The 27,502-nt window shown below is 40.0% G+C and overlaps 1 protein-coding gene across 23 annotated transcripts in view; it reads left to right on the forward strand.

The window, feature by feature from the left end:
• The window catches only part of adgrl2a (adhesion G protein-coupled receptor L2a), a 174,556-nt gene extending 148,688 nt beyond the window's left edge, over positions 1-25,868 (forward strand). For 3 of the 23 annotated variants that reach the window (XM_088393686.1, XM_088393689.1, XM_088393692.1), the window contains 20 exons: positions 1,455-1,754; positions 2,157-2,260; positions 2,512-2,697; positions 3,688-3,726; positions 5,376-5,559; positions 6,185-6,307; positions 6,395-6,594; positions 7,247-7,420; positions 8,058-8,264; positions 8,783-9,003; positions 9,896-9,962; positions 15,318-15,409; positions 16,724-16,768; positions 16,930-16,956; positions 17,846-18,014; positions 18,101-18,229; positions 18,840-18,936; positions 20,613-20,741; positions 21,610-21,627; positions 23,769-25,868. In XM_088393686.1, the coding sequence (XP_088249812.1) occupies positions 1,455-1,754; positions 2,157-2,260; positions 2,512-2,697; positions 3,688-3,726; positions 5,376-5,559; positions 6,185-6,307; positions 6,395-6,594; positions 7,247-7,420; positions 8,058-8,264; positions 8,783-9,003; positions 9,896-9,962; positions 15,318-15,409; positions 16,724-16,768; positions 16,930-16,956; positions 17,846-18,014; positions 18,101-18,229; positions 18,840-18,936; positions 20,613-20,741; positions 21,610-21,627; positions 23,769-24,655 (3,398 nt within the window). In that variant the 3' untranslated portion in view covers positions 24,656-25,868. Of the gene's footprint in view, positions 1-1,454; positions 1,755-2,156; positions 2,261-2,511; positions 2,698-3,687; positions 3,727-5,375; positions 5,560-6,184; positions 6,308-6,394; positions 6,595-7,246; positions 7,421-8,057; positions 8,265-8,782; positions 9,004-9,895; positions 9,963-15,317; positions 15,410-16,723; positions 16,769-16,929; positions 16,957-17,845; positions 18,015-18,100; positions 18,230-18,839; positions 18,937-20,612; positions 20,742-21,609; positions 21,662-23,203; positions 23,243-23,768 lie in introns of all 23 variants that reach the window. The other 20 variants (XM_088393693.1, XM_088393711.1, XM_088393696.1 and 17 more) reach the window with 18 other exon arrangements.
• The last annotated feature ends 1,634 nt before the right edge of the window (positions 25,869-27,502 follow it).

Consider the following 27,502-nt stretch of genomic DNA (forward strand, 5'->3'; position numbering starts at 1 on the left):
AGGGTCAGCTCAACTCACACATCAGAGGGATGCTCTCTGTCAGTCAAATTATCCAATGGAGGGCAATAGATACAGGGGGTGTTGCTTTCTCTCTTCAATCCCACTCAAAGACAGAATCTGTCTTCTTTGTTTCCAATCGTACTCCATTCGCTCTGAATTTTCTGGTCATTGTCAAGGACCCTCTCCTCCTCCCTCCCCCATTCACTGGCTTGCTGTCAGCTTGTTTCATCGATGTTTTCACCATGGGGGTTGCTCCGCTTCAAGCGGACGAGCTTGGCCGGCGCGCCGTAGCAGCGCCTTTTGCTGCATGCTCTACAGGCATCCTAATGGAGTAAATCAAAGTACTCAAATGCGATTAGATTTGCAATGAACATTGCATCCCAATTAGAGTCCCTACCTTTGATAAAAGATGCCTCAATTCAATCCAACCAGCAAATACGTGTTGTTAAACAGCCTGCATTCTACATCACAATGTATCGTCATAGATAAAATTGAAAGTATCATTTAAACATGACTGCTTATTTGAAAGATGTCTCGACAAAATCAGAAGTGTACTATTTTCTGGTTTGCTGGCACAAAAACATTGTTTTTGCTTGAGGTGTTACAAGAGTTACCGCACACCTGCTTTATCTGTTGCAGAAAAGGGCAGCTGCAAAATAAAAATTCAGTGCTAACCTGGCAGCACACATTTTTGCGTTGCTCCGTTGAAATTTAATCATCCTTCCCTCAAAATCTCCCAGACAGAAATGACTGCCAGCCAGGAGGATGTTACTGTAATTATTGTCTTGTTCACTGCAGACTGAGTGCCGTGGATAAGTCATCGTCAACGGGAAGGCAAATACGCTTGTTGAACAAAGCACTTAGCTGCAATTTACACAACAGGATACTTGGATGTATAAGCATTAGCGTGTTGAACATGACGAGAACAGGCAAAAAAAAAAAAAACATCGGAAAGTGTTACTTAGGGGGTAGCCATTAAATTTTAAGCAGTACACAAGGGCATCTGCCCACCAGAAGTTCCAGCGTTGACTAGCTGCTACAGTTTTACTGCTATAGTTGATATATCCCACATTAAGGTCCACGGGGGTGCCACACTAATGAGCTGACCTCAAAGTGCACCCGCACAGCATCACATGTTTTCTAGTTTGACTAATTCATAAGAATCATACTTTCTCCTGCATCTCACTCGTTTCAACTGTATGAAAAACGAAAGAAAATTAAAAAAAAAAAGTGTTGATTTTAGTCATTAATGCACAAGCCAAAATTTTTGTAGGTTAAAAAGTGCAATGAGTTTTTTTTTTTGTGTAAATTGCCAAGTATTCACTCTGGCTTGACATAGATATTGCATTTTTTTTGCCAGATTTCTGCAGCTGCAGCCTAAAGTCTGTCCTAAATTATTCTGTCGTGTAATTACACCCTTCAACATAAATAATCATATTTTGTCTTTTGTGCAGCTCCGCCTTTATCTCAGGCCACCGTGCCCCCTCAGCCTCTAAGAACGACAACCACCACCACAACAACCACAGTGCACCGGGGCGTGGCCAACAACATCACCACCACAACAGGGCCCAAGGAGGGAGGCAAGGGAGCGGCCAGGCGCCCTCCTGTAATCCTGCAGACGACTTCCCCTCCGCCCCTGGAGTCGTTCCCTTTGCCAGAGCGCTTCTGCGAGGCTACCGAGAGAAGAGACATCATGTGGCCTCAGACCCAGCGGGGCATGCTGGTAGAGCGACCTTGTCCCAAGGGAACCCGAGGTAAACAGGGCCCATCTCGTCTCACGGGGCTCCCGACATGTTGCGCCCCTCAAGAGAGGGTTATTTGATGTGTCTGATATACCAATGTGCCATGATCTCGTTATGTAGAACCATAATGCGAGCGTGCGGAGTCAGTGAAGACGATTTAGAATAGAGTGCCTTTTGCCATCGTCACGTCCAAACATGATTAAGCAATCTGTAACTGCTCTGTTGCAGGCTCAGCTGTTTGGGCCCAGAACTCAACATGGCGACATGCAATTGTATTGGATTGTGTGTGAAATTGTGTTAGGCCACATGGCTAAATAGGACAGAAAAATGTTAAGCCATTTCTAGCAAAAAACAGACAGAAGGTGCTTTAAGAGCAAAAATGGTTGACTTGCTTGTACTTTTATTCCCTTACAGGCACAGCATCTTATTTATGTGTCCTTTCCACTGGGACCTGGCACCCTAAGGGCCCTGATCTCAGCAACTGTACCTCCCACTGGGTCAACCAGGTAGCCCAGAAGGTGAGTGTGAGCTCCTTATTTTTCTTCACCATCTTACTAAAAAAAAATCACACACACACATGTGCCAATAAGGATTAGTTTTTATGATTTTAAATATTTTGACACTCACATTCATTTAACAACAGTGTGCCATGTCAATTTTAAAATTCCCAAGTAGTCAAATGCACAATTTACACTCTTACTCTAATGTAACTCGTTGTTAGAAACAAGGCTATTATTAATAGAAAATCTGCCTTTCTTACCCCCTGCAGATCCGCAGTGGTGAAAATGCAGCAAACTTGGCTAACGAATTGGCAAAGCACACAAAAAACCCGATCTACGCGGGAGATGTCAGCTCCTCAGTGCGCCTCATGGAGCAGTTGGTGGATATCCTAGATGCTCAGCTGCAGGAGCTTCGGCCTAGTGAGAAGGACTCTGCAGGACGGAGCTTCAACAAGGTAAAAATGAATGTGGGAAAAACAGAAACTTGGCATAGAGCGGAAACTCCAAAGTAGCCTGGTAGGATTGATAATTGTTTTGTGTTTTAAAAAAATGATCCCATCACAAATAATCGTTTACCACTTAAATAAAATAAATTCCATTTCTGGTTCTATGGTCATTATCCCAGTTTTCCTCTCTGCCAACATTATTATTATTGTTATTATTATTATTATTATTATTATTATTATTATTATTATTATTATTATTATTATTATTTTGTCAGACAGGTTCTCTTTAGGGTAAGTGATTTCATCAGCCTTGGGTGTTGTCAATGAAAATGCATTCAGCCTTTCAAAGTATGTGAGTAGGCATAGCCAATTGAAATTGATGTTAGGGTTTCAAATAAGGGTTACAAACTCTGGTTTGCGTTTCAAAGTAGGGTTTTAAACTTTCAAGTTGGGTCAAAAATTTTAACAGTTGTTACAAAGTTGCATTAAAAAATTCTGGCGCCATAAATGTATGTAATGTAACCTCAGATTTTAAAGTAGTTAGGATGTGTATACCTTTCCTACGCAGGGCCAAGTAGCTTTAAATTATTCTTTTCATTTAATAATAAAAAAAAACATTTACTTGGGTTGTGTTTAATAGTTACATTTGTTTGAAGATCTTAAATGTTTAAGGGCAGAAACTGTGCAAAAATAAGAATTTGAGAAGTGAATACTCAATCATGGCACTGTACCATTCATACGGGAGCCAATCTGCTTTCTTTTCAACGTTAAAGTTAAAAGCAAAAAACAAATCTTGGCTGCATGGATATCAGTCATACAATTTATGCAATGATCATGGACGTCATCCAAATCCCTTTTTATTCATTGACCTTCAGGTAAGACGCAAGAGACATTGATGAGTTTGTGCATCCATTCTGTCAGGCTTACTTAGACTTCAAATCATCTGTCTTTCTCTGTCTTATCCCTTCTTTTTTTCTTGATGAATTAAAACCAAAAAAGCTTCAAAAACGAGAAAGGACTTGCAGGGCGTACATGAAGGTATTGGAGTGATACTCTTGACCCCTAAACCTCATGCTTGCTGCCGCCCCCTCCTCTCTGCCTGCGCTATATGACCAGTTCTGCAGCATGAACTTTTTTTATTTTTTATTTACTGATATGTACTCACTCAATTCCATGTTTAAGTTATACTACTTCCATACGCACAACCATATTCAAGTCAAATGGAAACAATACACTCATCCTCAAATTTGACACTGTACCATGAATGTCTTTTGTTTTACATTTTAATTTGGATTATGACTGAAGGAGCCAAAAACTAATCCCACTTTTCTCATACTTTTTTTCTTTTCAAGGACTACCATCACCTGACTTTTTATCATCAGCAAAGTCAAAACTTAAGATCTTGTTTCACAATAACATGTTTGAGGTCACAGGAGTAATTGTTTTCCATAAATTGGTGCAATTTGTTCCACTTGGATAATAGGGTTACTTGGGCCAAACCATCTTTTTTTTTCCTCTCCTGAATGCTGTCAGGTTGTGTTTATGCATCACGGTGTTCTGTCCAAATATATCCCTCCTCCACTAGGGACGTCCGCGTCCTCTGCTTGCCACCAAAGTCAACACCTTCCTCCATGCAGATCTGTCATTTGGGACAGTATTAAAACAGATTGAGCAAAGTCACAGTGTATAAAGGCTAATTGCATGATGAAGGTACAAATACATAACTCCAAATGTGTTTCATCAAATCTTTGCTCTCATGTTTTAGGCATTAGACACACAGAATATATGTAAAATTCAAGTTGCTTGTCCTTCTGCAGCTCGAACAACTTCTAGAATTTTTGGTTCTTTACCCATACTGTTGCCACAAAAGTTGGAAAAATCCAATTGTGCAAAATATCTAAAATTAAGAATTACCAATCCACGATTATCCCAATCCCTGATGGATTACCTAATACATGATACATTACATTTGTCAATATTACAGTCTCCTAAAGCATACTGACAGTGCTACTGAAAATCTGGCATGGAGATTGATTACTTGGCATTATCTGATACCTGCCATATATGATGCACACGCATCACTTTAGTTGGTCTCTTCTCGCACTCCATCCTTCACGCTACCCGTCCCTGGCATTGATTACCTGATTAGACATATTGATCTGGTTATTTCCTGAGGAAAGCTAAAGCAAATGCAAGTTTAAAGGTGTACTTCAACCTAAAAAGTGAAGCTGGGTGTAGGTGTGGAAAACCATACCTAATTATAACTATAATATTATGTATGAGATCATTTCAGTCAGTCACAGCAAGTGGGCAGCCATAATAAACAAGGGAACTTTCCCAGTTTGAGTACTTTGGAGTTGATATCCCATTATTGGAGTGGACCTGCTCACTCTTAGACCACAAGTGGGTGCCTTGATGAGACGTCCTTGAAAAAGAAACCAAATCCGCTTGCGCTTAGCATCCACAATTTTACTTTGCAACTTTCTTTTTATCATGATATGCTTGCAACTCCGTAAAGGCTGTTCAATTATTCTCATTTATTGTCTGATCATATTATGTGATGCTTCCGCTCAGCTTTTTATTCATCAATGTCTGCATGACACTCTCATGTCTGTGAATGTTATATTTTTTCTCCTGCCCCAAAACATTTTGTTTTGTTTTTCACTTTCTTTTGTGGTATAACACAGGCCATTGTGGATACAGTCAACAACCTACTCCGGCCCGAAGCTTTAAAGTCCTGGCAGGACATGAACAGTACGGAGCAGACGCATGCCGCCACCATGTTACTGGACACCTTGGAGGAAGGCGCCTTTGTGTTCGCCGATAACCTGATGGAGCCCGCCATCGTCAAAGTTCCTGCAGACAATATAAGTGAGTTGGAAACCATCAACTGACAGGCGCTCACAATTCAAACAGGCTCAGCTGGTATAATTTAATTGCGGGAATTACTTGTAAAAAGAAAACAAGAAAGCCCTTTTTCATGAATACCGCCTTGACCTCGAGGGTAAAGAAAAACTGTACATATTAGTTTAACGAGTCGCTTACTGACAAAATGATGAATATCAGCCAATTAAAGAAGCTGGATTCTCTGATTGCAGATACTTAGTTTATAAATGAATGTGTCTAGACCGTGTTAAGATATACATTAATTTGAGCATTCGTCTGCTGCGGGGTATTTTGAGTATCCACAACCTCCTCCTCATCCCCTCATTCTCGTTATCGATTAAAGCGAATACATATGGCTGTTTTCTTTGTGTTATTTTGCATCGCTTCATTAAGCAAGCGTTACAAGGATGAATGGATCCCGCTTTGATGGACGTTTATATTGTGTCGGGGTAATACGATCGGGAGTCTTTAAAAGAAAGCCTTGACATTAAGCTCCGTAGTCTCATTTCATTTTATAGTGATGTACCCATTTAAACATGCCTCGTTATGACTGACAAGTGACAACTCCTTTTTTCCCTTGACGGTCATCTTCTGACTCCTCCTTCGGCAGTCTTGGATGTCTATGTACTCAGCACCGACGGTCAGGTGCAGGATTTTAAATTCCCACAATCCAACAAAGGGGGAATCTCAATCCAGCTTTCGGCCAATACCATCAAGCTTAACAGTCGTAATGGTGAGCTCCATTAAGAAAGAATTGATGTCAAAGAATAACATCGCAAGATGCCATTCATCCTCTTATGTTTTTTGCTTTTTTATGTAGGAGTTGCCAAAATGGTTTTTGTTCTCTACAAGAACCTAGGCCAGTTCCTCAGTACCGAAAACGCCACCATTCAGATGGCCAACGACGCTTATGGACGAAACGTGTCCGTCAATTCCGACATCATCGCCGCCTCAATCAACAAAGAATCCAGCCGTGTCTTCATCAATGACCCGGTGGTTTTTACCCTGGAGCACATAGATGTGAGTGGAGTGGGCAGAGTCATATTTAACGAAAAAAAAAAAAAAATCTAGAAGGTAGATTTACAGCAGAAAGCACAAAGCATTTGAATTCTAAATGTCTGGCTCGGTCAGTCTGTAGTTTATTTAAGTCATTGAACATCAAATTAAAGCTGTCTTTAGAACCTAAGTGAATTCTTAATGAAAACTAATTCCTTAATCAACATCAGGATATAAATGATAGCCATTTTCTTTTATTGTGGGGGGGAAATTAACTCCTAGATTAGTTGTACAATCTAGGATGAAATTACTGCAGCGCCAATTATCTTTCTTCTTTTAAAGTTGTCACTGAGTTCCCAGAGGGGTACGCGTGGCTCCATTCTTTATCTGGGAAATTGTGCAATTCCAAAGACATGGCGTCAAACAATTATGCTTCACTGTTATTAAAGCCTCATATATCCAAGAATGTGTCGCTTGATTTGGTAAGCATGTGCTAAATGAGATACAACATATGAATTGCTTCATAAGAGCTGTGAAGTGAGAAATCGTCATCCGTATCAGTGCGGAAAAATACTTTGTACGAGCAGGGGGTAAATGGCCTTTGTGTTGTTCATCTACTTCAATTTCAGGCAGTCAATTATTGGGACACTTTAGCATATCTCTTGTTATCTTGCAGATGGAGCACTACTTCAACTCCAATTGCTCCTTCTGGAATTATTCCGAGAGGAGTATGATGGGCCACTGGTCTACGCAAGGCTGCAAGCTCCTTGAGTCCAATAAAACACACACCTCCTGCTCCTGCAGCCACCTCACTAACTTTGCCATCCTCATGGCCCACCGCAAAATCTCAGTAGGTCATTTTTATGTTCTCTGATATTCATCATCTTTCTGGCATTTGTCTTTCTGGCATTTGAGATTAATATTTTCTGCCAAACTGAGAACTCTTACAGGTCGTTTCTCCAGACTTTCAGATAGATTTGTTCTGTGTGATGTAAAATGGCAAAAGTAAAATGTCCCACTCTTAACTGTATCTTTTTAAACCTTTTGACAGTTAATTATTATTTCAGATTTTTATTGTTGTCATTGATAGACAAGGAGGTCTAATTTCGGGTTAATCCAAAAATTCCTCTTCAACCATGAACATGTTGAATCAGTTTAGCGTAAATGATACAGGATGGAGAAATTTTGCGAATTGGATTTAAAGCTTGAGAGGTCCAAAAAGTTAAAATGCTTGAGTATAAATTGCCAAGCAAAGAGATATTTCAATGAGTTCAAGGAGAAAAGTAATAATCCCGTCCATTAGCTGCTTTCAATGTTAAGTATTCTGCGATTAGCGTATTATTGTGAACATTTTGACAAAAGGCCGGTTTTGGTTTCTCAGAAATAGAACCTTTTGAGAAATCTGAGAAAACCACCAAAAGTGTGATACTATAATAGCGTCTTGTTGTTTTAACATTTAGTTGACATGTATAATTTTGTTCTCCTAGGTCAACTTACAACATGAGCTGTTGTTGACTGTCATCACCCGCGTGGGTATCGTGGTGTCGCTGGTCTGTCTAAGCATGAGCATCTTCACCTTCTGCTTCTTCCGAGGACTGCAGAGCGATCGCAACACCATCCACAAGAACCTCTGCATCAATCTCTTCCTCGCCGAGTTAATATTCCTAATTGGTATCGATATGACAGAGCCCAGGGTAAGAGGGGAGGGCGTGCACCCTAATGATTTACTTAGCATTCATTCACTTTCACGTTATCGCTTCGCAATCCCACAAAACAAGGCAAAAGACTCTTCATAGTTAAATGGTGAGATGAGCTTTTAAGTGTTGTTTGTTCCAAAGCCTCTCAGCTTGTCCCTGACATGACATGAGTAGAACAGCACCATTAATAAAGATTACTAAAGAGCCGTGTCCACCCCTTGACAGATGTTTTTTTTCCTCCCTCTTTTAAAGCATAGTCGACAAGGTTTCGCTTGCTTGATGTCATGTTTAAGGTGGCCGGGTGATATACGTAATATATATATATATTTTAATTAAAATCTCAGCTTTGTACTAAATTCAGCTACATTGGCAGACTTTTTCTGCTGACTCAAAATTAATACGGTTCACTTTCTCTTCTGTTTTCAATTTTATGTGATATTAACTTCAATTGAAATGCAACAACTGGTATTTAATAAATTGTACCATCTTTGATTTGGACGTTTGTTCTCGTTCAGATTGGCTGTGCTATCATTGCGGGGATCCTCCACTTTTTCTTCTTGGCTTCCTTCTCCTGGATGTGTTTGGAAGGAGTCCAGCTGTACCTCATGCTTGTGGAAGTCTTTGAAAGTGAATACTCGCGGAAAAAGTACTACTACGTATCTGGTTACCTCTTTCCTGCCATCGTGGTTGGCGTCTCTGCGGCCATTGACTATGGAAGCTATGGGACAGAAAAAGCGTAAGTAAATCATTTGGGTTTATTTTATCAGAACAAAACTGCTCTGTTTTCTGTTTCTACTACCTGCATCATGTGCAAATCCCTCATAGGCAGCATCAAACTATTTGAGCAGCTGTCAGCAGGGATGTACAGCTGTTCAATTTTTCATGTCATTTGAAAGTGTTTGACGGACTCAACACTGCGGTTAGACGGGGGAGGAGGGAGGGGGTGGGTGGTGTGGGTACATTAATGCTTTTCTCCTAAAAGACCCTCAGGTGACCTCTTGTTTGTAAATGCTTTGTGCAGAAAAAGCTTTTTACATAGATTAATGACCGCATCGTTGCTAAGACTATGAAGTGGGGCTACTTAGGGTCTACCCTTTGTTTTGCGCCTATGGACAATCGGTAAAAAAAGCTTTTGAGGTTAAATATTGATGAGAAATCATTCAATCCATCAGCCTAACAATAAGAAGCAGAAAAACGATGCTAGGGATATTCGGTGATTCGATGAGTTGAAAAAATGTTTTTATTGGTAAAAAATAAAAATGTGTACAATAAACATATTATTGTTAACAAACATGGTCATTAAACATAACTTGAACCATCTTCAGTGCAAATGGAGTGCTGGTCTTGACTGCAGCCACCAGTTGCTAACCCTTTATTCATAAATACATATGACTACCTAAATATATTACATATCAATTATTGTTATTGTTTATGGAGGGCATATTTGGAATCAACTAATAGAACATCAACAAAAATACCTGCATCTCTGATTTTATTTATTATTTTTTTTAAATGGGTTGACTAGTCTAATTTATTGTTAATCTACTCTATTAAAGAAACAAAAGAATGCAGATGCATTTTCCCTTTCCCAAACTGAAGTCTGTATTTTGTGTCTTTCCTTCTTGCAGGTGTTGGCTAAGTGTGGATAATCATTTCATCTGGAGTTTCATAGGACCTGTCACCTTTATCATCATGGTAAGCTTTAAGTTGTATTTTCTGTGTGAAGAGTGAATCTGATGGAGTGAGTGGGGCGAGATGAAGCAGATGCAGGGAAGAGATTAAGGTGGTAGTGAGAAAAAGAATCAGCGGGGTTTTGCTCCAACCTCCTTGTGCCGAAGAAATTTTAGGAGTCATCTGACAATAATCTCTCTGATAGTGTGTCTGTACCTTTACACAGCTCACGGGGAGGACAAGCTGTTGTTGTACAATGAAGCGCTTTGATGCGTGCATTCAAGTAAAACGGCACGTTAAGATTTTATAGCTGCTGTGTTCCTTGTCTGCACCAGCCTCCTTTTGTGTTGTATGTCAATTGTAAATAGCAGATGACAGCATCAGTGAAAGGCACGACTTGTTTGGTCAAGGACCGTTAGAGGTGAAGGACGTGTAGCATATGTCCCATTGAGCCATACAATGCTGGTCACGACATTATTATCTCCCACTCCAGACAAGAGCATGTGTTACCACCATCATGTGTAAAAAGATGAAGAAAAAAAGAACATATATCATCTCTGGTTACCACACCGTGTTTTATCTTACCCTCGTGCACACTAAGAGAAGTGAGGAAGTTACAGTCTATCTAGCTACCATGAGGATGCAAACTTCTGCTCTGCCAGACGGCTGCATTAGACTTGTTCAGTGCTGTGTTCATTATCCAGCACCATGGTCGGCGCCTTAGCTACAGATGCATCCGCATCTCTTGTTGAACATTAAACTGACGATCAAATTAACATTTCTATCTGAAGTACCGTATTTTCCGGACTATAAGCCGCTACTTTTTGCACAAGCTTTGAGCCCTGCGGCTTGTAGCCCGATGCGGCATATCTATGGATTTTTCGTGATCTTTGTGATGTTTAATATACTTATACACTCGTTAGAAAAAAGGTTGTGGACCGCTGTTGTGCGGCACGCTTTGCTTGACGGAGGGATATGTGACCAGACGCGGTCACTGGGAAGAAGGGTGGCGTGTTGATGGCATGTCTATACGCCAGGCAAACAGTGCCGCAGAATTGTCACGTACAAGAGACCGAACGAGATCAAAACAGACATTACTGGAGAAAGGAAGCTTATACTATACACAAACCCTCATGATGGGGGACAAAATAAATGCATATGATGCCGCTTTTAAATTAAAGGCAGTCGATTTGGCTCTTAACGAAGAAAATTGAGCTTCTGGGTTTTCTGTAGATATTTCACAAGTGCCACTCGAGGGCACTAGGCTATTGTTGATGGCATCTTGTTGCATCACCCTTTTCAGTATTTTTTTCCCCAGTCATGTCTTCTCCAGAGCTTTACGTGTAGCTCGTACCTCATTGCCAACTTTACAGTTTACTTTACAGTGGCCCCATTTTATTATTGGTTGTGTGTTGCTAGTGTTCCCTACACATTAAGTTTATTATGGTCATCGCTGAGATTTATACATGTTTTTATGTTTGCAGAGCTCCTTCATCTCTGTCAATAAACGTTATGTTAATAAAAGGTATGCGTCCCCAAAGAACCATCTCTTTCCTGGCAATCCTCTTTGTGTATATTTGCTTACAAATGGTAATTAAAACATTAAAACACCTGCGGCTTATAGTCCAGTGCGGCTTATATATGAAGAAAGAAAAAAAAAAGATTTTCCCCTAATTTTAGCTAGTGCGGCTTATAAACAGGTGCGGCTTATAGTCCAGAAATTACAGTACATTCCTTATTTTTTTCAAACAAAATAGTGAAAACTCATGTTAAATTACTGAGTGTAATATAGGCCGAAAAGTACAATGCAGTTTTGGGCGGAAATCTGTTTAATTTGAATGCACAAAAATGCAGCAGAAACCAGAAAAATTCATATTAAATAGTGTGTCAGCAGCAGTAAATCGGCTTTTTTACTGATTTGGAGTTCTCTCTGTAGACAAAAAGTGTGTATAATTGTAAAATGGTACCAAACACAAGCTGGCTTGCCTCTGCAAGCACTCTTGACAGCCACACGGGAGCGCATTTTTCTTTTCTTAATTGGACCCTTATTGTTTTCCAATCGTATGTTGTTGCCGTAATGATTTGCATGAAAAATGTGTCTGCAGTAGAAATGTTGATCAGGATCCCGGCGGTGATGACCGCAAAGATAGAATCATGACCCTGCGAGGCGCTAATGTATTGGAGGAGAGCTAATGTGTGACAGGAATGAGGTTTCGCAGAACTCGCTCGTCTGATTCGGTGCAACAAATGACTCAAAAAGACAAAGTACTGTGGAAAGGCTGATCTCCAGGGAAGTATGTAGGAGCAAGGTTTGCCAGCACCACCAGTGACCTTGGGTTTCTCGACAAATTGCCTTTGTCCTTGTCAATGAAGAAGACCAGAAACGCCCCAAGAGCCAGAAGAAAATGAGGGGAAAACAATGTGTTGTGGTTAACGTCTGCAGCGAAACCATGTTGCTTGGGTTTTAATCAAGAGCAGTCATGTTCACCCTTGTAGCCGTTTGACTCTTTTGCTTTTCCCACCACATTATTGTATTGCACATATGATATAGTGTCCATGAAATTAAATGTCACATCTGTTTCTAAAATTTCAACAGGGCCCAAACTTACTTTCGCGTAGATTCAATGTCATTCAAATGTGTGTTAACTTCATTGACCTGACTTTAATATCGGACCCTTGTCTTTTATTGGTGGGTTTTTTTTTCTTAATGGAATGGAAAGGACACAAAACACTGGCTCAAGACTGAGCTATTTATGGACTGGAAATATTTTTTAAATTGTATATTTCTTATTTTGCAAATTAATTTAATTAAGTATAATGCAGTAAAAGTTTGAGAAAGCCGTTTTTTGCAACATTTTAAACAATCTCAAGTTTGCTTCTCAGATAGACTCAGACATGTGCAGGGATTCTTCAACATTTAAGATAACCTTTATTAGTACCACAATGGGGCAAAGACTCTTCACTGCTATAGAATATTTAACGTGCATCCCAGATCGGAAGAACATTTTGGTGGGTATGGATGAGAAAAGTTTATTACTTGCATTGTAACTGCAACTTCCAGCAGCATTTCAAACAGCTTCTCACATAAACCATGCTTGCTTTTGTAACATAAAAATTCAGATGGTAAAACATTTTACGGTTGCGTTGATGTGTATCTTTCATAAATTCTGACTATGTATTTATTTTGCACTATCCTCAAAACAAGGTATCAGTAATTACTTTTGTATTGCTGTTAAGTTCATTCTCAGTCCTTGAATGAAGTGCTCTGAAAGGCACTTTGTAATTATGTATACTTGAAAATGTGATGGTGTGTTTTTAAAACTTTTCTTTTCTTTTTTATTTGAAAACTGCCAGTTTCAGGGTGACAACGGTTGATTTTTGGAAAAAGAAAAAATACAGCAGAGGTATTTTTGAATTGAAACATATTACTTTAATTTCACCTAATAATAATCACATACCAATTAACAGATATCAACTCCTAATTTGGACAAATATTTTGGGGATGTGGGTTTGATGGATTGCAGTTGTGTGCAAGTGTCCATTTTTAGTTTCTTTTCCTTTCTAGCCTTGGACAACACACGGCTATAGCAAAAGCTGGCGGAAGGCACTTAGATCATCGTCGTCTCTGGGCACAGGGCCTATTAGATCCATGAAAGGGGTACATGGAAATAATGAATGTATGCTTGCGGTAGTTGGGGGGTAAGCCATTAGTATGCTTGAGCTAACATGAACACAAGGCCTTTTGGATCATGACATGTCGCAAGCAGTTCTTATCATGTGGACAGCTCCATCTGCACCTTTAATATTTTATCGCCAGCAGTTCATTTAGAGTTCACTGTGTAAACATGCAGGCTACCTTCGAAAATGTGAAAGGAAGCACGGGAGGGGAAGGAAGCTTTTTCCTGATGTCCCAATGTGGCAAGGTTGCTTCTGCATGGCTAGCGGTGATGATTCCCAGACAGAAAAGACGGAGTGAAGGATGGAGGACGAACCCCCAGGGAAGCGTGTTGGTGAGGGGGAGGGGGGGGGGGGGCATGTGCCTTACGACTAGGTTACTTTAAAGCTCTGTGTCACACTCCTCTGTCTCATTGGATCCATGTCACCACTCCAGGCTGTGTGAAAAGGGGCTTTTGAAAAGTCCTCCTTTCGCTTCCTTTCACACCTCCCCCATCTTCAGTCTCCACCGCTGGACTCAGATGAAGAAAATAATAGTGGATTTCTGTGAAACAAACCACAGATTCATTGTCATATTTTGATACAGTCTAAACCGAGGTACTCCATTTTACGTTCTCGCCTTGCCCGAGCTCCCTTATACAGGCTGCCTTATCGTATTGTGTTTCGCACCATGAGTTGATTGCACGAGGAGGGGTGATGTATCGATCACGGGCAGTCTTTTCATAGGAGCCCCCCCCCCCCACACACACACACACTCACGCACAATATGTTTAAGAATGAGTGGCCATGGTATGAGTGGCACCCCCAAAGGTCATTTATTTCATTCCCTCCCACCAGCCAATGCATTTTATTCTCTGCAGGCTTTATTATGCTGTAGGTTAACACTTAAAATTTCTCTTTATATGTATTGTCTTTGATAGGCACACAGACTCTAATTCATCTTTCTCAGATATTCCTTTTTTTTTTTAAGGTTCGCCTGCTCGTTTGAGTGCATGAACATGCCGGGTCAGGTCTACTTTGTTCCAGAATAAATATTTTTTTCGAGTGAATTTATTTGAAGAAGCTCTTCTCTGTCAGCCCATCCAAGCTTTGTGTCTCTAAATCACACTATTGATTTTCAAGGTAGCAAAAAAAAAAAAACTCTCTGAACTCTCAGCACGTCAAATGCTTTTTTTTTTTCCTACCCCCAGTCTTTTATGTGCCACTGATTCCCTTAAGGTTTAACACACTATAATGCTACCCTTCCCTCTTCTCTTCAACATTTATATTTGCGGTCTTTTCTCTAACATGCAGAGGAATCGAAAACTGTACTGGTTATAATATTTCAGTATGTGCACGAAACGATGGAGTTGTTTTGTACAACAAAAAGGTTTCTTATTACCCCTGCTCTTTTTTGCTCCCAACTGAATTCCTCAGACTGAGGAGCCACTTCTCTTTTTTTCCTTCTCTGATGGATTTTAATGCTTTCTCATGCTTTTATTGATATAGAATGACACTAAATTTGGCGCCAGTGGGCCCGTCTTCTCTCGGACTGGAGCGATAGATGTTTATTGGATTAGTCTGTGGACATGCAGGATTGGCTCCCTGCCTTTTTTTTATTTTTTGAAACTTTGATACAGGATCGACCGAGATTATTTTTTTTTTCTTTTCTTTGTCAGTCATTCATCTTTATTTCTTAACACTGCCTTTTCTCTGATTTGACAGCTCAATCTGATCTTCCTGGTCATTACCATGTACAAAATGATGAAGCACTCAACCACCCTGAAACCAGACTCGAGTCGACTGGAGAATATCAAGTAAGTAAAGTCTCCACTGCAAAATAGCCACATCCTACTTACCAGCAATATAACACTGCTGCTATTCTACCAACTGCCCACGAAAGCTGAGCCTCTTTTACTCTTGAGGAAAAGCTTTCTGTTTTTCAAGAATTTATCAGAGCAACAACTCTTTTAAAGTAGCTCACTTTTAAGAAATGGAATCATTTAAATGCCCAACCTGTCACACCAAACCCAATTTGTTTGTGAAATGATGATTATCCACTGCCAATTTGGGTTTTAAGAATTCTTCCCATTGGAAATAGAGGCAATCCATTTACAGAGTCAAATTGGTACTATTATAAAATCAAATGGTATTTTAACTGTCATCAGTGAGGATATGAATTACCGGCAACTGTTGCTATTGATAAAATGCAAGCGTTGTAAAACGAAACTTACTAAATTACCACTCCGAGGAGACATATGACATGTTTTTACATTTTAAAAACGTTTCTCCTTTTTTTATGTATATGGCAGGTTTTTGTCAAAAAAACTACAAGGATCAAGATTTTGTACAAAATATTTTACATCTCATAGAAGCAAGCCAGCCCTTAATGCCACTCCTCTTCTATTTTTAATGTTGTTTTACTTATTTGTGAAAGAGTGAGCAGGAATTAAGCAGCAACTGACAACTCACTTCCTGCTTCTACAAACAAGCAAGAATGAATGCGTTTGAAATCACGCAGGCTGGAATTTGCTATTTGTCTGTATCCCCTTGTGCCCTTCTTCACCAAACCAAAAAAAAAATCCCAGTTTTTGACCCAATAAATTAAAACAAACTCTTTGACAAATCCGCAGTCGACGGTTTGCCGCTCGACATTTTCTCAAGTCGTAATTGCTTGTTTTTGTATACATTTGAAAACCGTATTTACAGGCTGCTAATCAGGGGTTACCCGGTGCTCGTGTTAACAGCGCAAGGGCGAAATTCAGAGTGATTTCATTATTTACTTTTCCTAGCAAATATGTGCAGCATGACAACACTGCGGTGAGCGTGCAATCAAGAAGAACTGACAGGATAAATGCTTATTTACACACCCGGGTGTATTTGAGTTTTTCTGATCTCATATTAAGGAAACCACAATTTGTGCCTTTCTCCTGGGAACCTTTCTTTTCAAATTGTTTATTCCTGCAAGGATAGTTTGTGCATTAATAGCTTCATTGTGGTCTCTTTGTTTGTGTTCACATGGCACCATTGTAGCGCAAGTGTCTCTGCATGTTGCATGTGAAAGCAAATTTAACACGCAGCCTCTCCTTTCTCTTCTGTCACTCTCTTCTCTGTGGGGCAATCCATGCCAGTAATTATCACGTTTGTGACGGCTACTATAATACCGATTTGCCTGGGTAAGCTTTGACTTTACACCTCGGCTAATTATACACACACACACACACACACACACACACACACACACACACACACACACACAGTCATGTAAATGTAACAACACACAGTCAAACCTCGCTGTGATCTAATTGTGCTTTTCTCTTCCTGCTTCTCATGCTAGCTATGAAGATAATAAACAGTTTATCAAGTAAGGATGCATTGACCAGAACTTCCCAATTTCTCCTTAATACTATTTCCTCTCCTGCCTTTTTCTCGTTCCTCTTTCCAGTTGTCACCGGGTCATCCATCATTTCCCAGGCAGCAACTTTTAAACCAATCATTTTCTATCCTTGTGAATGCTTCCTCTCTTTGTGTCCATCATGTTGTTGTTGTTGTTGTTGTTGTTATTCTCCTTGAACTCTTTCCTCATCTGCTGGTAATTATTGGTAAGGTTCAGACACACAGATATGTCGTACCCTTGGATTGTTTGTTTTGATAACACTGTACGTTCAGTGAAAAAAGGTCAAAATTGCAATTATAAGCGCTGTGATGAAGACTGTTTTGCAGAATATTGTGCAGGAATTTTAGTCTTGTTGAACACATTTTTCAGCCATTTTAACATTGCATTCTGGACAAGGGTATGCCCTTTTAATAACTAACAAAGTGACAGAATAACAAAAATAATGGAGTTGTATTTTTCCCCCATTTTGTTATTGTTTAGGCCTTAGCCGAGGTCTGCACCGTATCAAGTTCCATTCTGGTGTTAAGTGTTAAAGAGCTACATTGCATTCTGACTAAACAGAGAATATTTGGAGGAGATCTGAGCAGTGCAAAGCATTACAAATAGTTCAAGAAAAGAAAAAGTTATATGGTTGACAGGAAATATTGACTTTGTTTATGTTAGAATGACATTTTTGTTTATACTTTGGAGGTCTGTGCCATACCGGCATTCTAGTTTTATTAGTTTGCTCGCATCTGCCTTGCAGCTTTCCTGTACCCATTCTGAGTAATGGTGCCATTTATTGATTTGTTAGAGCCATGTAAGATATGTATACAAAATTTAATGTCTCCTTCTCTTTGTTTATGTCATCTTGCAGATCTTGGGTCATGGGGGCTTTTGCACTCCTTTGTTTGCTCGGCTTGACGTGGTCCTTCGGTCTCTTCTTCATCAACGAAGCCTCCATTGTCATGGCGTACCTCTTCACCATATTTAACGCCTTCCAGGGGATGTTTATCTTCATTTTCCACTGCCTGCTCCAGAAAAAAGTAGGTTTCATGTCATGCGGCAGTGAACTCATGTAATGCAGCACTTCAGCACATTTCCAATGAGTCATGTTTGTCTGCTCTCGTAGGTCCGCAAAGAGTACAGCAAGTGCTTCCGTCACACATACTGCTGCGGAAGGCTGCCGACTGAGAGCTCGCATGGTTCGGCAAAGACTTCCACTACACGGACAAGCGCACGCTACTCCTCTGGTACCCAGGTAGAACGTCAAGCTTTCACAAGCCGCATGCTTTCTTTTTTACTGGCCAACTTCTTCTGCCACTTTTCTCACTAATACCATATGCTTGTGCAATAAAAGTGCACTTTTTGTTCGGTATTGCACACTGATTTGGGTCAAGCCAAAATGACATGATTTTCTACATGATTGGTTGATTTATTAGGCAGCTTTCAACAGTTCATCAGATTGTAGACGGGAAAAAAAAAGGATGTTCATTTTCCTACATTCCCACCGCATCGATACCTGGTACTCGACATTCCTACTTGTAACAGATTCATCTATAGGTGCGTCTCATTGGCTCCTGCCACGTACACGATGCGATTGATCATTTCCATAAAGTCAACCAAATTGTAAATAATTAATTAACTAATTATGTCCAGATCTAACAGGAACACCGTCTTTGTTCAAATAGTGATGAACGCTTAAGGCATTCACTTTCAAAAAACAACTCTAAATTAGAGAGTAGAGACAGTGTTGCTGTAATTGTAAAATGTAGGCGGAGGAAGATGGTGCACACACTCAAATAAATGAAAGGAGATGTGAGCAGCGGGCTTGTTTAAAGTCTAATGATTGTCCCTTGTTGACCTGACAGAGTCGAATCAGGAGAATGTGGAATGACACCGTAAGAAAGCAATCTGAATCCTCCTTTATCTCAGGTGACATCAACAGCACCTCCACCCTTAACCAAGGTCAGTTCACACCTCATTTCTCTCCACATCTCTCACACACACACACCCCTATGCACACATTTCATCATCCGGTTTAAAAATACTCCTCCGCGCCCGCTTGCCGCAAAGGATGGTTCCTCGGTAATCGTAATAAATGGCTGCAGCTTGAAAAGACAGAGGAGTGCCGTTAGAAAAGCGAAAAGAAATTATCTCAGCCTTCTGTCTAGTTTCCCTGTTGTGTCCTCAAAGGATTACCAAAATCCGTCCTCAAATAATCTGGTCAGTCGGTTTTAAAGTGAGGTGGGAATGGAACATTTCTTATTGAAGTGCTGGCTGTTCCAGCAACATACAGTGAACATGCATAAAACACATGTAGGCAAAACTAAAAATGAGAAAACTGAATGTCGTTTTAAGAAAGAAGCCATTTGTTGCCTGCCATCTGAGGTGACCTTGGTTACTCTCAAAGGGTGAGGGAAAAAAAAAAAAAGAACTGTCATATATTATTTAGCTTGAGCACAAATATGATGATGAGAAGATGATGTTCAACTCTGGCTGACCCGGAGCGCTTAGCGAGTTGCTCGGCTTTCTGCTGCCTCTTAAATGGCTTTTGGAGCAGGTGAAGGAAAAGCGTTCCTATTCCGAAGCCGTTAACATCCCGCCTTGCTTCGATGCCAATTCCTGCACATCTCTGCCTTCACTCTCTTTTTTCACTGTCACTTTTTACAAGGTAACTCACTGCTCCTCCGGCTCCGAGGCACATTTTGACTCGCTCATACACCTCTAACAAAATAGAAGTAGAGCCTTTCTCCCCACACTGTCGAGCCGTGAAGTTGTTAATGTAAAGGTTAGATATTGATCACTCCGGGGTGTAGAAACCTAGCTACCCTGGAGAGCCGCTGCACTAAACGAGGGCTCTATCTCCTGGAAGCATTTCCTGTCATTAAAAGCATCCCTGAAGTCCTCCCAACAGACAGACAGATGGCATTTAACACAGGTGATTAATGGCACTGGAGATGCCTTCATTCCCTGAAATACATTAGAAGCTGGTTAAAAAAAGAAATGGACAGGAAGATGTGGTTTAAAAGAAAAATTCAAGTCTAAATGATTAAATAAAATGCTGTAGGCCAACGATGGGCAACCTAAATGCTACTGGGAGGCCACATAAGACCACACACTTTCTAACCAGATTTAAAATTGTTTTGAAAAATTAATATGGACAAAATATGTGCACATTACCAATTAATTGGCAAATTAATAAAACATATTTTCATGAATCATCAAAAAATATTCGTATTTTGTTCGCCCTCACAATACGTTTTAATAGGTGTCAGTTATACATGTGTTTTCGCTAATTGGAATGTTTTTAAAGGAACTCACGTATATATGAAATAATTTTCTCATCGACGTATCTTATATCTCTGTATATATTTGCATACGCTACCAGTCCATGTAATTGTGCACCAAATGCTTGTCCACCCATACTTATTATTGATATTCTACTCGGTATATCCATTCAGGTGCAGAATTGCTAAAATTAGTATATTACTCTTTGCATGAACAAAAAAACTATTGTCTATTCTCCTCTCACATTTCCAGCTGCTTCCAGACATCTCAAATGACACTCTGAAAATCGCCTTCATTTATTATTTTCACTGTTGGCTGAGTCCACGTTCTCCTCTTCTGTCTTTCTACTCCAGGAATGACTGGGAATTATCTACTAACAAATCCTCTTCTTCGACCACAAGGCTCTAACAACCCTTATAACACCTTACTGGCTGAGACAGTTGTGTGTAACACCCCTACGGCTCCAGTGTTTAACTCTCCAGGTGTGCATACTCATACGATCACCTGCTTTTTTACTTCTACAGTTTTTTTTTTACCTCCCTTCCCATAAGTATCTCGCGTTTCAGTGTAGTGTTGACAGGCCAAACAAAAGGGAGGATGTTCTACATTGTCGCGTTGTCATACTTGTCCACTTGTCTCCCATCAATTTCTTAACCTAAACAAGCTGTATTGTTTGACTAGTGAGGTTATAGTGCAAACTGCATGAGCAATGTTATTAAGTCATCTGCTCTTTTGAGTGCTTTTATGGGAGATTTACCCTTAAAACACATCAAATCTATGTTAACATTACGAAGAATGCATTTCATAGAAATGAGTGTCACTGTCAGCCTGTTGTGAAAACTGCAGTGCAGTTACAGTTAAGCCCACAATTATTTATACGCTGGCCATTTATTTATAATATCATTTTAAATTTATTGGAAGGAGAGCTACTAACTGGAAATGGCAAAAGAATGTCACAATAGTTTTCATTATTTAGATTTTCCTATTCTATACATACAATATTAAAAATGTATTAGAATTTTGTTGCTTATGCGCAAAGTTGCCAAGGTTCTTTACAATGGGAGGCCTTATTTCATTGTCACAGTTGTCAAGGATATTAATCCTCTGAAAATGTCAAATAAATTGAAAATAGAGGATATATATTTTAATTAATACCGTATATCCAACAAAAGTCTTTCTATATGTTCTATATGTGTCATTTCCAGCTAGATGATTTCCATTCACACATCAAAATTGACTAACTAAAAATGTGGCCTATCTGGGTTTAACTGTACGTTTTCCCCACCATGTTGAATGTGAAATGGCATCTTTTGTGATGTTCCTGTGCTCTTCCCTTGTGCTTCCCTCTAGTGACCTACAGAGAGACAAGTATGGGAGTCAAACTTAACTTTGCCTATCAAATGTAAATTTTTTTCAGCATGCTTATTTAAAAAACAAAAACAAAACAAACATCTCACCCCTTCCCCACCACCGGCACTTTTACTGTTTACTTTAGGCCATTAACACGCACACACACACACACAATGAGCAAGGGGTTCACAAAAGGTTCTTTAGAATTACTAATATTTTAAAGGCATTATCATTTTTCCTTGTTTTCTGTCCAACTGTCAGGCAGCATTCTGTCGAGCTCATCTGGCACCTTTTTCAATCACTTTCTACCAATAATAAACACTCGCCTGGCGTGACAGCAGCTGTTTGATTTCCCCTTAATATCTCTTCTTCTTACTTTCTCGCTGATAATAAGAGGGGCATCTCTGCTTTAAGAATCCCAAACCTGATATCTCTTTACCTCATATTTTTTATGTTTTTTTTACTTCTATGTGCATATTTTACTGGGGAAAAAAATGCACCCATTAGTCTTCCTTTCTAATGTTAACATCTGGTTTAGTGTGAGGAGGTACATTGGCCTTTATCTCCTCTCTTTATCATCGAATAACTAAGATTTGTCTTTTTTTTTGGTGCTGCTTTGCATGACCTTCGTGCTTTGAGGAATTCTTAACATGACTGCGTCTGACCTCTGCAGCGCTTGTGTTATTTCTCAGCTGCTCCACCAGTGACTGGTGTCTCACTGGGAACTGTCACTGTGACGAATGCCAAACACTGGGCTGTTGGCGACCTCTAACCTTAGCCAGCTATGGGCGCACAAGCTGCCAAGTTACGGACAGAATGTATACCTAATTGGACAAAAACAACTGAGAAAAGCTGTTTAATGGCCTTTAGTTAATATACAGTTGTGTTAAGAATAATGGCCGTGTGTTTAAAGATGTGTAAAGCTTGAAATCCTTCAAACGAATTGGGAATACTAAATTCCTAACTAAATCGAAGAAAAGCATCAGATGTGTGAATCTGCTTTTTTATTTGTATATGTATATATGTACGTATATGTACATGTACTCGTATATGTACACGTATACCCATACATGTACACATACGTATATACATACACACATATAGACATATACGTACATATACAAGTACTTATAGTACATATACATACATCATATACATCTATACTGTCTGTATAATATAGTACATTTCACAAATCATCTGTGTTTCTTGATTCCGCTTCAAAAAATGTTTTTGTGGATCAACAAGTACTGTATTGGATCAAGGTTTAGGGATTTGTGAACCCATGAATTGGGCTATTATAATAGTATAGTGTATATTCATCTCATTGGTTTGAAAGCAATGCTTACTTCCTCTCCGGCAGGTAGGGTAACGATTTCTACAAGCTATTTTTAGGATTTTGAGCTTTACTCACCTTTTTAGACTCATTGTTGTCATTCCAAACACAACTCTACTTGAAAGTTCATTTGATTTTCTGAACCTTTGCTCTTGCTATGTTGAATTTGCAACCTTTTTCATTTATTTTTTGGGTTGCTCTTTTGAGTGTTTTATTTTCTTCATGTTACAATAAATCATTTTACTTTCTTTTGTACATCAGCTGCTCTTAGACCAGATAGGCTGAGCAGGCAGACATGAAGTGAGTCTTTTCACTTGCTGTGTGTGGTGATGGTGGAGTGCTGCTTGTGGGCTCCCCGTCGAGTGAGAACAAAGATGGCTGTCTCATGTTTACACATGACAACTTTCCCTTTCTCGTCATTCCTCCCCGTCTTTGTGCTTTTTCTCTCACCCTGCACCTTCAACCTATTTGGTGTAATGCAGCTTGCCCGTCTGTAGACCTCCACTCTGCCCGGTGTGTCGTGATGGTGCTTACCGTTCTCTTGGATTTCTTAATGTTGTTTGGGATCCCATTTTCATTGTCTCTTTGTGGCTTACTAATACACACAAAGTTGACTATGAATAAATTACTGTTGAAATAAAGTTAAAAAAGTATAAAAGCAATTTCTCAAAATGCATGCAAAGCATTGTGCCACACTAACAGATACATGTATATGGCATGGCTTAATGTTAACCATGTGCATCCTAAACAGCATTAAATTTAGCATTCGGCGATATTGCGTGATTAAGATGTAAAATAACGGAAAGTCACTTTCTTTCCTTTGCAGGGCACTCACTGAACAATGTGGTGAGGGATACAAGTGCAATGGATACTCTACCGCTAAATGGTAACTTTAACAACAGCTACTCACTCCGCAGTGCGGACTTCGGCGACAGTGTACAGGTGGTCGACTGCGGACTCAGTCTGGACGACGCTGCCTTCGAGAAAATGATCATCTCTGAGCTTGTACACAACAACCTGCGTGCCTGTAACAAAAGCCACCAACAGCAACAGCAGCCACCCCCCAATTTGCATCACCCTCCCCATCAGCACCACCGACCTCAACAGCAGCAGCCGCCTCCTCCGCCATTGCAGTACCACCACCATCGTCACCTCATGGCGGAGCGGGCTCCACCTAAGGTGACGGCGGTGAGGGGCAGCAGCAGCGAAGATGACGTCATTGTTGCCGACGCTTCTTCTCTGGTGCACGTGGGCGAAGCGGTGGGCCTTGAGCTGCACCATCAGCATGAGCTGGAGGCGCCGCTCATCCCCCAGCGGACTCACTCGCTTCTGTATGCTCCCGAGAAGAAGGTGAGGACCGACGGAGGAGTGGAAACCATTGTGGGCAGCCTGACACCCGACAGCAACGACCAGGAAAGTTTGCAGTCTCCAAACAGAGACTCCTTGTACACTAGTATGCCCAACCTGAGGGACTCTCCTTGTCCAGAGAGCAATCCCGAAGTTGTGGAGGACTTGTCCCCATCCAAGAAGAGCGAAAATGAGGACGTTTACTACAAGAGCATGCCTAACTTAGGAGCCGGTCATCAGCTGCAGGCCTATTACCAGATAGGCAAAGGGACGAGTGACGGTTACATTATTCCTATCACGAAAGACGGCTGCGTACCGGAGGGCGATGTACGGGAAGGACAGATGCAGCTCGTCACAAGCCTTTAAATGTATTACGATGAACACCCAACCCTCCTCCTGACCATCTTCAGCCGTGAACATTTGGTGGACAAACTAGTGAGGAAAGGTGTGTCATTTGAACTAGCCATTGACCACTCTTTTTCCCCCAAACAGGTCACTCTTCCGCCCTTTTCAGCCATTGCTGCGCAACATTTTAATAAAAATGTACATACATAAAATACAGAGTCAAATTTTCATTTTTAGAGATAAGCCAATTATGTATTTAAATGTGCTGCTGCTGTCAAAAGTGTACGGTACCATAATAGAAATACAAAAGGACAAAAAAGAAGCGTTACTTGATCCCTCAGAAAAGCATTTAAAAAGGTTGTACATACACTTCCTAGCATCCTGTGTTTTTGTTTACGTTTTTGTTTTTTGATTGTGAACAAAATGACATTCAAGGACCAGGACATTGACTATAGCCTGTACAGCCCTTCCCCCCCAAAGGAATATATACAGTCATGGTCATCCCTTCATCCCCATGCTGTTTTTTCGATTGTATGACCACTAGCAATCAAGACCCTGGCCTTATATTTTCTCAACTGTACATTGAAACTGTAGTCAAGAATAATGGCTATAAATATATATTTTGTTGTATTGCTGGTGTAAAATACAGATTCTTGGGAAAACGTAATTATAAAGAAACTGTTTAACTGCAAAATTGAACATTTCAGAGACTATTGTCTAGAGGTTATACATAGTGGCTTCAACCGTTGATTCATGTTAGTGAGTTGGAACGTTAAAGACATACAGTATGTAAAGAAATAAATAAACTATACATAAAAAAAAATACATGGATGCTTTATCACATTTCGCACCAGTGAACAGTGTTTATACTGTCTGGATTTCATTAGTATCACTCACTTAAATGTGTTAATCTGATTTTGCCAGAGTTGCGTTATTTTATGCATCAGTACATGTTTTTACTGTTATGGCAAATGATGGGCAGTTCGAAAATGAAGGGTTGTTTTGTTGGTGGTAATCATTAATTTTCTTTTACTGCCTTGGTTGAAATGGTTTATTTATTAAATATTTTTTTTTAATTAATGGGAAAAAATTCTCAGCACTGGTATACATATTGTACTGTAGCTCATAATTTTTGTGTAAACATATTAGAATGGGCTCGAATCTCCACTCTAAAACTGATGTAAAGTTCAACACTTGTTTGGCAAATACAATAAATGTGAGTTTTTTTCGCAAATGTCATGTTGCTTATTAATAGTGTATTTGCTACTACCGGACACCACATTGAAAGGTAAATAGGTGAGTTTATGTTTATTTTCTCTTTTTTTTTCTTCTTCAATGGCTGCACATTTTGAGAGAGCTCGTTTCACCCATATTTGTCAAATACGGCAAATCTCTCTATGTTAATCAAAGACGAGAAACTCAGGTAGGAAAATTGCTATGTAAACGGTCATGTGTGGTTGTAACACGAATAAAAACACAATGATTCTGATTTACAGTATTCCGTTAAGTATATTCTTGAATGACCCCTGCTTTTGACACCGTTAAGCAGCGCTACACAAATCTTTTGTCTTTATTAGCATGTAGGAGTGTATCCACAGAGCTTACAACTGGTCAATGTTAGTTAGACTTGGCTGCACTTGTAGGAATATATTATACAAGATCTGTCTATGTACGACACGTATTTGCTCTAATTGTCCATTGCAGCTGAAGCCCACACCGAGTTTCTATCCGTGTTACACTTCAGGTAATGCTAATTTACGAAGCAGTGCAATTTAACACCAGTTGAGGCGAAGTGACAAGATCTCAGCCGGGGGCCTGGAAATTGCACGGATTATCATTTGGCATTGAAGTAAACTACGCAGACCTTTAAAAAAATAATGCACTCTTTGTCAGAGCCGCACAACATGGCAGTGAGTGGGCTACTGTTTTGACTCAAACCGCAATTATGTGGTATTTAAAAAGTGAAGCAACTGACAAAAGTTGTAGACATAATTATACATAGGTAGGCAGTTGACCATAAAAAAAAAGGAAAAGCTCAACGGGAGACAAATAGGCATTTGATGGACCGTTTGGCATTGTGTTTTTGTTCTGACGGCTTGTCTTTTCAGTGATGGCTCCACAAATTGAATGTGTGACACTCAGTCGAGCCCATCATGAATGAGAATAGCTAGTCAATTTTAGAAATTAATTTATTGCTTCTTTCCTAAATCATGCTTTGGTTTTTTGAACCTTCAAGTGCATACTGAAGTTTCAGTGCCTGAACTACAGTATACCAACAAGACTTTTTCTCAGGGAGACATTGCAGAATATCTCTCAAACTTTATGTTTATACTGCAACCCTAGATTCAGCCTAAATTTAGGTTGCAAGTTGGTTTGTTTTTGTAATTAAGAGCATAGCAATATGATCCGGAATAGGATATTTATCTGTGATGGATAGTGTGGACTTGGCACCCTCTAGCTTTGCGTGTGGCCTTCCCACCACATGAGAGCCTCTCTAATTCTCTGCCTCTTGCTCAGGGAGAGACTTGGCCTTTGTCAAACATTGATTCAGAAGTAGGCCAGGAGCCGGGGAGCCGCGGGCTCGGAGACGTGAGAGGCAGTCCGCGCTAAGGAAACCAAGGTAGACAAGACAGTCAGCAGAACTGGGCTTTGATTGTAAAATATGAATGTTGCTTTGACACTGAATCAACATTATTTGTAATATTTGATGCAATATGCTGATTTTATTTTTCTGCCAAATGTGATGTGTTGTGAGGACTGCAAGTGTACAAAAAGTCACACAATTCATCTTTTTAAAGCAGTAAAAAGCCTCACAACTGCAAATATTACATTTAAATTCATTTTACAAGGTGCTGAGCGCACATCACT

Source organism: Syngnathus floridae, chromosome 13, assembly GCF_059516105.1.
Source record: "Syngnathus floridae isolate MCC-2025c chromosome 13, RoL_Sflo_1.0, whole genome shotgun sequence".
NCBI lineage: Eukaryota > Metazoa > Chordata > Actinopteri > Syngnathiformes > Syngnathidae > Syngnathus > Syngnathus floridae.